Source organism: Theobroma cacao, chromosome 10 (genome assembly GCF_000208745.1).
Source record: "Theobroma cacao cultivar B97-61/B2 chromosome 10, Criollo_cocoa_genome_V2, whole genome shotgun sequence".
NCBI lineage: Eukaryota > Viridiplantae > Streptophyta > Magnoliopsida > Malvales > Malvaceae > Theobroma > Theobroma cacao.
The window spans coordinates 1247518-1258131 of NC_030859.1; the positions used below are offsets into that span (position 1 = coordinate 1247518).

At 34.5% G+C, this 10614-nt stretch overlaps 2 protein-coding genes across 2 annotated transcripts; both read right to left on the minus strand.

Moving 5' to 3' along the window:
* Nucleotides 298-2040, minus strand: LOC18585937 (uncharacterized acetyltransferase At3g50280). Its single transcript, XM_007009022.2, has one exon. The coding sequence runs from the start codon at nucleotides 1984-1986 to the stop codon at nucleotides 547-549; it is 1440 nt and encodes a 479-aa protein (XP_007009084.2). The 5' UTR covers nucleotides 1987-2040; the 3' UTR covers nucleotides 298-546.
* On the minus strand, nucleotides 8887-10614 carry LOC18585938 (uncharacterized acetyltransferase At3g50280). Its single transcript, XM_018129391.1, has one exon. It carries the CDS (start codon nucleotides 10554-10556, stop codon nucleotides 9096-9098), a length of 1461 nt encoding a protein of 486 aa, XP_017984880.1. The 5' UTR covers nucleotides 10557-10614; the 3' UTR covers nucleotides 8887-9095.

A 10614-nucleotide genomic window follows, 5' to 3' on the forward strand; every position in this document is an offset into this window, starting at 1 on the left:
TATAGAATTTGCCACCTCTGTAGTAATTAATTAATTTTCTCCACTTTTGGAAGGGAACCAACCTTGTATTAGGTTAGAAAATTGTCCCTAAAAAAGTCATTTTCTCCTATATTAGTGAAAAGTTGTGTAAGTCTTATTATAGTGTATAACGTTTACGTTTATAAGTTTTTTTATAATCATTTACCTATTGGTGTGAATGTGAGGACAAAAATTACATTGTTGTTATTTTTTTTCCTGAAAAAGTAAGTTTATTACCAACTACTTTTGTTGTCTTTTTTCCCAATTTAGAAAACTGTTAAATTCCAAAAAGCCTCATTTAATTCTTCCTTATCCTTAGATTCTTCTTCAACAAACAATAAAGGCGGTACTTTTAAGAAAACAAACTTCAAATTTTCTGATCAAAACAAAAGACTACCAAAAACACAACAAGGACACCTATCCTGGTTAGACCCCACCCTAAAGTCCGGTCCCACCATCTCAAACACTGTCAACGGTCCTGATTCAGTACACGTAACCCTCAGATCACCATCAGGAACCGTTGAAAGGTTAATTCGTTACATACTGCATCAACTCGTGATCAGATTCAATCCCAGCCATGGTTTCGGGCGCCAAAACAACTTCCAGGTCAACGCTCCCGTTACCTTCCCGCCCAGGGAAAGCGGAGATCTTCCCGTCGAATTTATTGGCGCCGCCGCTCCTGACAACCAACGGCCGGCCCCACCCGAAATCGTTGTCGTACATCGGGAACCGCGGGGAACTCCCCATCGTCATCGATGCGCCGTCGAAGTTCCCCAACGGGAAACACCGCGGATCTTTCTCCCACTCCTTCACAAAACGACGCACCGTTTCGTCGTCGTGGGACCTCACGCTCTGGTTTAACTGCTCCGCGCACCAGCGCAGTTCACGTGAAGTCACGTCACCCGCTGACGCGTACGTTGGAATGCTTTGAATCGCGTTCCCGAAGTACAAAGGGTCCAGCTTCGGGTTCAGCCTGTGGCGACAATTCACCGCCATTCTGAACGTCGTCTTTTGGAAAGACGGAAGCTTCCTCGCACGTGTCACCGCTCGCCAAAGCAGAGCGCAGAGTGATTGAAACGACGAAATCTCCGCCGTATTTGAAACCGGAGCGGTTCTGAACAACCGACTCTTGCTTTTCTCGTTATGGTACTTGTCGTTACTTTGTTTGCCGAGAATCTCAACGGCGTTGAAGTTTCCGTTAACGAGAAGCTCTTCCTCGTTGTTGTTAACTCTGGCTTTGAGTTCCAAAATAGCTTCTCTGCTGAAACTGAAGATTCTCTCCCGTAACCGCTCTTTTTCGTTGAATGTAACTTTGGGGCCACCTTCGGGGACTTTCAGAATCGCCGGCGAAACCAAAACAGAATTCCGGGAAAAATCTGGCTGCCTTGCGATTTTCTCAAAGTTCTGATTATTACTACTAATTTTCTTGCAAAGCTCGGCGAATGTGTTGAAGAAATTCCAAAACGACGTACCGTCAGTCACCGCATGGTTAACGGAGCATCCGATGAAGACCCCGTCACCGAGCTCGGTAACTTGGACGGCCATGATCGGTTTAAAATGCCCCTGGTAACTAACCGTCTTGTCGAAACAGAAAAACTTCTTAACGAACTCGGGAACGTCGAGAGGACCAATGACGTCCCGAATCGACAGACCCTTACAAGTGGCATGGTAGAATTCAACGCCGCCGTCGTTGCAAGTCACGTAGATGTAACCATTCGGGTCGGTGTGAAGCCGGCCAGCAAGGGGAGGGAAGAACGACAGCGTCTTGGACAGTGATTGTTTGAGAAGGGAGACGAGGGAGTCGATAGGAATGGGAGAGCGGGTGAAAAGACAACCTTTCTGGATGTAATGGCAAGACAGCATTGGGAGATCTGAAACTGAGAGCTTCAGTTCTCCTAGCTTCGATTTCTGGTCTGGGAAAACATTGGATTTTGAGACCAAAGCAATACATGGAGCTGAAGAAGGCATTTTTCACTCTCAGTTTGCTTGGGAAATGTCTGGTAGTGGGAGTAAGTGATGGAGAGGGATAGGGGAGGGGTTTCCTTCAGAGAAGGTATTTATAGGAGTTTGGGTGCATGCATTTAGTACAGGTGCGGTAGTAGTTTGCCACCTTTTTATTATTTTATTAAAGTGATTTAATGGATTTTTGTCTTATTTTATTCCTAAGTCTCAAAGATTCAATTCTTATATAGTTCTTTGTTCTTGTCTCATTAGGCTCAAGGTTTTTTTTTTCTTTTTAATTTTGAGGTTTTTGTAGTTAAATTCAATTATAAAATTTAATATATATTATACAAACTCAATTACAATTTGAACCGGTTTATTTAGTTTTTTTATTATAATTGAGAGAAAATGATTTGAATCATACTCTTTAGGTAAGAGATCATGTACCAAGTAATGAACTAAATGTTAAAGTGCTCGAATCCATTTATTTAGTTAAAAATGATATGAACACCGTTACAAAATACAATCGAATTCAAATTCAATAACAAAACAATTCATTATTTATAATAGGATTTAAAGAACCAATATTTTAAGATTATTACTCATACCCATTTACATAACTACCCATTGTCTGTTCCGGCTCTTGAAATTATGGTCTAATTTGATATATGTACAATTTGTAAGTTAAGATTTTTATATGTATGATTTGTTCCAATGTTCAAGTTTGACAAGGCATGAAACAAGCGCAAGTGGTGCTAGTGGTAATGAACAAATAGCAATACATATATATGTAGGAGCAATTATATATGGCAGAATTCTGCCAAGTGAAGTAAGCCTATATATTTGAGGAAATAAAAAAGGGAGTTAATTGAAATCTGATATGGACATATCATGAAGAATCCAAAGGGGAGAGATTTTTGCTTCATATCTCAGGAATATATCAAAGGTAGGGGACTTAGCTATATATCTTGGATTAATACATGGAAAAGCCCACATATGCGAGATATGCATGGCTCACACCCATCCATCCAATCCACAGACCAAATCTCTCATAATTTTGCCTTTCGAGTTCTTACAAATTTTGATTGAAATTGATGTGTGTGTTCGTAATAGTCTAGTGACAAATGTCTGGCATGCAATAGAATTTATTGTCTTTTAACTGTGGCCAAACTCTTGAATTGATTAATTAATGAAAGTTGCTTCTATGTGGACAAAACCTTCTGATACAAATCTTATATTGTAACCAAGTAAAAGATTTTGTCTTAATACTAGACATGAAACATTGGGTTAATATTGTTTTTTTCAATATGTTCGGGTTTGAGTGATTATTGAGCGATCTTTCGTGTACAAGTTAATTTTTTGTTGTACGACCCACTCTGCAGGTATAAAATAATAAGATTCAAATTAGGGTTAAGCTTAGACTTGAAAAATAAGGTGACTATCGTTTTTCGAATATATTCATGTTCAAGCGATTATTAAACTATCTTTCGTATATAGGTTAATTTTTGTTATATGATCTGCTCTGCAAGCATATAATAATAAGGTCCGAGTTCGAGTTAGGATCAAGTTTAAACTTAGTGATCATTTTGAGTTTGGATTGTTTATATTTCGAGTAAGTCATGATTTAATAATGTTGGATCAAATTGACTAGCTAGCTAGCTAGTGGATCAACTGTTCTCAATTATTTTTGGTTTATTGGCTAAGGTCTTAAAATATTGTGAAGATTTTGGCTCCACAGTTTGACTTAAACCCCAACAGCCTGAGGGATTCCATGAAAAAATCAAAATTTTCATGCAAAAAATATTAAGAATCCCACAGCTGACTTACATTCTGTATCTGTCTGGTTGTCACTACGTACCAATCCCAAGAACAAAAGGTCGGCCCAGAAAGAATCTCAACTGTTTTTAGCTAATCTTGAACTGTCTCATGATTATAATTTCAATATTAACTCTTAGCTACTTTAATTTATTTTTTTAATAAAATCAAATTTTTTATCTTAATTTTCATAAAAATAAAAAAACAGAACAAGTATTATAATAATGACAATAATAATTTCATCTTTTATTTTTATATATATCTCGTACCATATGATCTTATACTCTAATCATTAGAACTTATTATTATTCTTATTGTTATTTGATTCACTGTTGAAAGTCGGTTTATTAAGTTAAAAAAATCATCAAAAACCGTCAATTTTTATTTGTCGGCGTTTGGAATTATTTTAATTTTCTAATTATTGAGAAGAATATTTAAATAAGTACTAACATTAATTTTAAAATAATATTTTGGTTTAATAATAATCCTGTGGAAATACCCATGCATGTTTGTAGCTTACTTAGTTGTTTGACTTAGAGTATAATATATTATTTAATTTAATTTTTTATAAGATTGGAAAGAGCTTGGTGCATGTCCAAATTAAGAGAGATTAATTAATATTATTTCGGTTGAGCCCCCCTTGACATTTGCCACGTGTATGACAGTTCAATACCGACCATATATGAAAGAATTTCATATGATTTTTTTCTATTTTATCTTTTGTTTCTGTTTTTATCCTTTTAATTAATTGGTTTATATATATAGCTTAAAATATACCCCTTCCATGGCTATATTTTTGTGATCCTTTTACGGAGATTAAGAAAAAAAATTTCGACTTTGACATATTTTATATTAAAAATTTTAAATATTAACTGTTGTAAGAAAAATATAAATAAAAAAAGAGACAGAAGGAGTGAATTATTATTATTTTGTTGGAATTATCAAGGTTCTTGTAAGAAAAATGCTTCTCTCCTGCATTGTACAATTTTCACGTGTAATAATGAAACACAAGACCTTGCTCATTATATTACTATGTACTCATGTTTAATGAGGGAAGAAAAAATAGAACTAATCATATATGGGGTGAAATTATATATACTAGGATGGTGTCCGTAGCTACGCTACGAAAAAAATCATAGGAAATATTGATTATGCTAGAGTAGATTTTAATTTGGTACCTTCAAAAGAGTTTGTAGAAAAAGTAATATTATATTAGTGAACTGCATGAATGTTCGATTTTTACTGATAGAGAAAAAAATAAACTGGTATTAATTGAAAATAATTATTTGCTCTGATTTCAATTACCGAAAACTTGTACCTACATATATGATTATAAAACAGTAAAATATTAAGAAATGAGAGAGTATATAACATGTACTATTGACAGATTAAGATAAACAGTTGTACAATATAAGACAACCATATGATATAAAGATCTTATGAATATAAAATAGTTATTAATTTCTAATAATATATCTTTTATACAAAAAATGAATGGCTAAAGGTTGTCAAATTTAGTTGATTTATTTGTTCAATGATGACTATGTGCTATGTATATTAAGAAATGAATAAACCTTTTCGATTTTTTTATTTTATTCAATGAATTGGATAAATATTTATTGAAATTTAAACATTCATGTATAAAAGAGATGTCTAAATACTATGGATTCAAGTTCATACAGAATAAGAGGATATAAACAGAAAATAATATTAAATTACAATTGATAAATATTAAATGAATCTATATTCTAAACATTAAAAATTAAAAATTATTATTTTCAAGTATTTTTTTACTGAAATAAATAAAAATAAAAAAACCCTTCAAATGTCAAAAAAACAATGCAGCTTTGACATAAGGTGTAAGAAAAATTAATTCAATAGAGAATAACAACTAATTGACCTAATTAGTTATTCTATTTAAAACAGAATTTATCCAAAAAAGACGATAATCCTATCAAAGATTATTAGATATATAATAAACTATTAAGAAATGAGAAAGTATATAACATATCCTATTAACATATTAAAATAAACAGTTGTAAAATATAAGGTAACAGTAAAATATAAAGATCCTATCAATATAAAATAGTTAATAATTTCTAGTTTTATATATCTTTTATATATAAAATGAATGGCTAAAGGTTATCAAATTCAATTGATTTATTTATTAAATGATGATTATATGCCATGTATATTGAAAAATGAGTAGGCCTTTTTGACTTTTTTATTTTGTTCAATGAATTGGATGGATGTTTATTAGAATTTAAACATTCATTTACAAAAGAGATGTCTATATACTATAAATTCAAGTTGATGCAGAATAAAAGAATATAGATAAAAAATAATATTAAATGAATCTATCTTATAAGTATTAAAAGTTAAAAATTATTATTTTCAATATTTTTTACTAAAATAAATAAAAGAAAAAAAGAAAAAAAAGCCTTCAAATGTAAAAAACAATGTAATTTTGACATAAGGTGTAAAAAAGATTAATTCAATTGAGAATGACAAATGTCAATCAATTGGTCCAATCAATTATCCTACTTTTATATAATGAATTGGATGGATATTTATTAGAATTTAAACATTTATGTATAAAAAAGGTATCTATATACTATAGATTCAGGTTCATACAAAATAAGAGAATATAGATAAAAAATAATATTAAATTATAATTGATAAATATTAAATAAATCTATCTTATAAGTATTAAAAGTTAGAAATTATTATTTCAAGTATTTTTTATTAAATAAATAAAAGTTAAAAAAACAAAAAAAAAAAAAAACCCTTCAAATGTCAAAAACAACTTATTTTTAGCATAAGGTGTAAAAAAAATTAATTCAATAGAAAACGAAAGGTCAAAAAAATAAAAGAGAGTTCTAATTGAATGACACTTGTCATTCAATTAAAGACTCAATTGAAAAAAATTGAAAGAAATTGAAACATCTTACCTTTATATATATTATAGATATATATATATATATGTGGATGAATTCAATTATCTTAATCAATTTTGATGGAAAGATGCTATGAATATCAATACCATTGAAAGAATAAAGTAAGTCTAATACCTCCTCCCCTTTGTAATAATACAGTATAAAATCCTATCAACATAGAAAATTTTGCTCCTTGAGAAGATTACAGGAATTAGGAAGGAGCCGATGAACTCTTCCCATACAACAAAATCAGCCTCTTGTTCATGGTACCTACTGTTACATGTAATCCGACGTTGACATCTTACATTATTGCAAAAATTTCTTCACTTAACATTATCATTATCTAAGTCAAACGTTTTACGTGTGAACCTTATCCAAAACGTATTCATTTTCTTTAAACAATTAATCAGTGATGGAGCTAAAATTTCGCATTTGGAGGACGAACAAGAGATGGGTTAGTCGTGGGGTCTTGGCAGTAGGGTTTAGGGAATAGTTCTACAATAATAAGTTTCATTGTAATCTATTAAATCTATTAAAATTAATTATTGATTAATTATTACGGAGACTTTGCCTTACTTGTCCCTCTCCTTCCTTTCGCCATCTTACTTAATTATTTTAATTTTCGTAAAAGAAGAAAAACAGACAAATATTTAGAGAGTGAGGGAGTACATATTAAGGTACGTTTTTGATGACTGAACAATAATGAAGGGTCGTTAGTAAATTGTATTTGTTCATGCATGTAGGTGATGAATTTGAACTCTTTTTTGCATGGATTCCGCACTTGACTTTCTTTGGACTCTATTGATAGGCCGGCTACCAAACTCGTCCTGGAATCAAAATGTACTAATGTTGTCTAATCTCCTTAAGTGACACTATAGCCAAATAATGAACAAACACTTTTCTTTTTCTCTTCTTTTCTTTTTTTTGTCTTCTTTTGCCTTCCTTAGCACATGAGAAAAATGGGTTTCTTTTATTTATTTTTTTTTTGTTATTATAATTTACCAAAAATTTATGGGGGATAAGGGTTGAAGAAAGAAAGGGTCGATCGATAGGGCAAAAAATTAAATGACAAAAACATGAGTCAAAATGGGGTGTCTGTCGGTAAAAATTAAAGTGTTGTATTATTCAAAACCCAAAGGTTTCTTTGACTTTGTCTTAAGCTACCATATTGATCAAATGGACTAAGCCGTCTTTTTGGAGAAGAAAGATTCCGTCATTTTTGCATGGCAATTTTTTGTCCATCAATCATCAGACAAACTACGTATCCAATGTGCAAACAAAGTGCAAATGGGTAAAGATAAGATCAAGTTCAATTTCTAAATGGAAAGGCCGAATCGACTATTTATTTTGGATCGCGAATTCAGCATCCCGCCAGTTATCGCAATCAACCGTCCAAGGGTTTGCAGGTGGAAGACTTGATCTTGGTGAGGTCGCCATTGGCCGCAATTGAACGAATCAAATGGCTTGAACATGGTCGAAATTCCGTCACCAATCGACTAGGGTAATAGCATGGCTAGCCCTACTGGGAGAATATGGTTAAGCTACCACACGACCAGCTTGCTTCCAAAAGATGAAGATGGAGACAAATTAGGCGCTCTGTAGCCAAAAAGGGGGTTTGGTTGGATCCGTTGGAGATTAGCCATATTAAATGCTATAAATCACGTTTACTTATTGACTAATTCAGCTTAATCATTCATGAATTTCAACGGCTAAAAGATCATCTAACTTTACCTAAAAAAAATTATTGAGAATCCCATCAATTACACTTTTTTTTAAGCTATTTGAGTACCACCATACTATTTGTAGTAGCTGGATTCTACTATTAATTTGAGAGTACTTTTACAATTAAGTTGGTTGAACTAAAGTGCTTTAATTGTTTCATTGCTTATAAATAAATGTATAAGTGCATATCTTTGTACTTAAAACATTAAATTCGAATCTCATTTTTTAAATAAAATAATAATAATAAAAATATATGTTTATATCATTAGAACTCTTCGAATCAATGAACGTATAAAGGAAAAATTCAAAATTTATTTGAAACTACAAGTACTTATTTTTTGGAGATTTTTAATTATTAAATTTATTTATTATGAGATAATAACATTTAATTTACTAATAATGTATAAAATTTATAAATTAAAGACGTATTAGATTTAATAAAAAAGAGGAAACAAAAAAATTAAGCCAAGATAGTTATTTAATTTACTAATGATCATGTCAGAAACAGACAAAACATCCTTATCCCCTTAGAACAACATCACGACCGTTATAAGACCCCCAATCGCGGACCCACCAATCTTAGCAAAGATCATCCAACGGTCGGAAATGATACACATGATAATATAAAAATACATCTGCGCCGTTAAATCCCCCCACACGGATTTAATTCGTTACAAATTGCATGAACTCGTGATCAGACTCGATCCCGGCCATCGTTTCTGGCGCCAAAACCACCTCCAGATCAACGCTCCCATTCCCTTCCCGCCCAGGAAACGCGGAGATCTTCCCGTCGAACTTATTGGCGCCACCGCTCCTAACCGCCAAAGGTCGGCCCCACCCGAAATCGTTGTCGTACATAGGGAACCTAGGCGAACTCCCCATCGTCATCGACGCGCCGTCGAAGTTCCCCAAAGGAAAACACCTCGGATCCTTCTCCCAGTTTCCGATGAAACGACGCACCGTTTCGTCGTCATGAGCTTTCACGCTCTCGTTCAATTGCTCAGCACACCAGCGCAGGCCACGTGACGTGACCTCACCTGCTGTCGCGTACGTTGGAATGCTTTGAATCGCGTTCCCGAAGTACAGAGGGTCCAGCTTCGGGTTCAGCCTGTGACGGCAATTCACCGCCATTCTGAACGTCGTCGTTTTGGAATATGGAAGCTTCCTTGCACGTGTCACGGCTCGCCAAAGAAGCGCGCAGAGCGATTGAAACGACGAAATCTCCACCGAATCGGAAATGGCGGTAGTTTTAAATAACCACTTTTCAAAAATTCCCGTCAAGTTTTTGCCGTTATCGTTATGGTACTTGTCGTTACTTTGCTTCCCGAGAATCTCAACGGCGTTGAAGTTTCCGTTAACAAGTAGATCCTCCTTCGTGTTGTTAACTTTGGCTTTGAGTTCCAAAATGGCTTCTCTGCTGAAACTGAAGATTCTCTCCCGTAACGGCTCGTTTTCGTTAAACGTAACTCTGGGCCCACCTTCCGGAACTCTTAAAATCGCCGATGAAATCAGTGCCGAGTCCCGGGAAAAATCCGGTTGCCTCGCGATTTTTTCAACGCTCCGATCATCACTCGCATTACTAATCTTTCTGCAAATTTCGGCGAAAGTGTTGAAGAAATTCCAAAACGACGTGCCGTCAACGATGGCATGGTTAACGGAACACCCGATGAAGAACCCATCAGCAAGCTCGGTGACTTGGACGGCCATGATCGGCTTGTAATGCCCCTGATAACTAACCGTCTTGTCGAAGCAGAAAAACTCCTTAACCAACTCCGGGACATGGATGGGACCAATGACGTCACGGACGAACCGCGTGGCGCATTTCGAATGGTGGAACTCCACGCCAGCGTCGTTGCAACTTACGTAAATGTACCCGTTCGGGTCGGTGTGAAGCCGACCGGCGAGAGGAGAGAAAAACGACAGCGTCTTGGACAGGGATTGTTTGAGGAGGGAGACGAGTGAGTCTATGGGAACGGGAGGGAGCGTGAAGAGGCAACCCTTTTGTATGTAATGACAAGACAGCATTGGGAGGTCTGAAACTGAAAGCTTCAGTTCTCCTAGATTCGACTTCCGGTCTGGGAAGACTGTCGATTTTGAGACAAGAACCAAAGGAGAAGAAGGCATTTTTGTTTCTGGGTTTTCTTCTTCACTTCACTGTACCCTCTCACTCTTAGTATGGGTT

Excerpts from the sequence above, each read along its gene's own strand:
- LOC18585938 (XM_018129391.1), bottom strand. The coding sequence starts at position 10,556 with ATGCCTTCTTCTCCTTTGGTTCTTGTCTCAAAATCGACAGTCTTCCCA.
- LOC18585937 (XM_007009022.2), bottom strand. The coding sequence starts at position 1,986 with ATGCCTTCTTCAGCTCCATGTATTGCTTTGGTCTCAAAATCCAATGTT.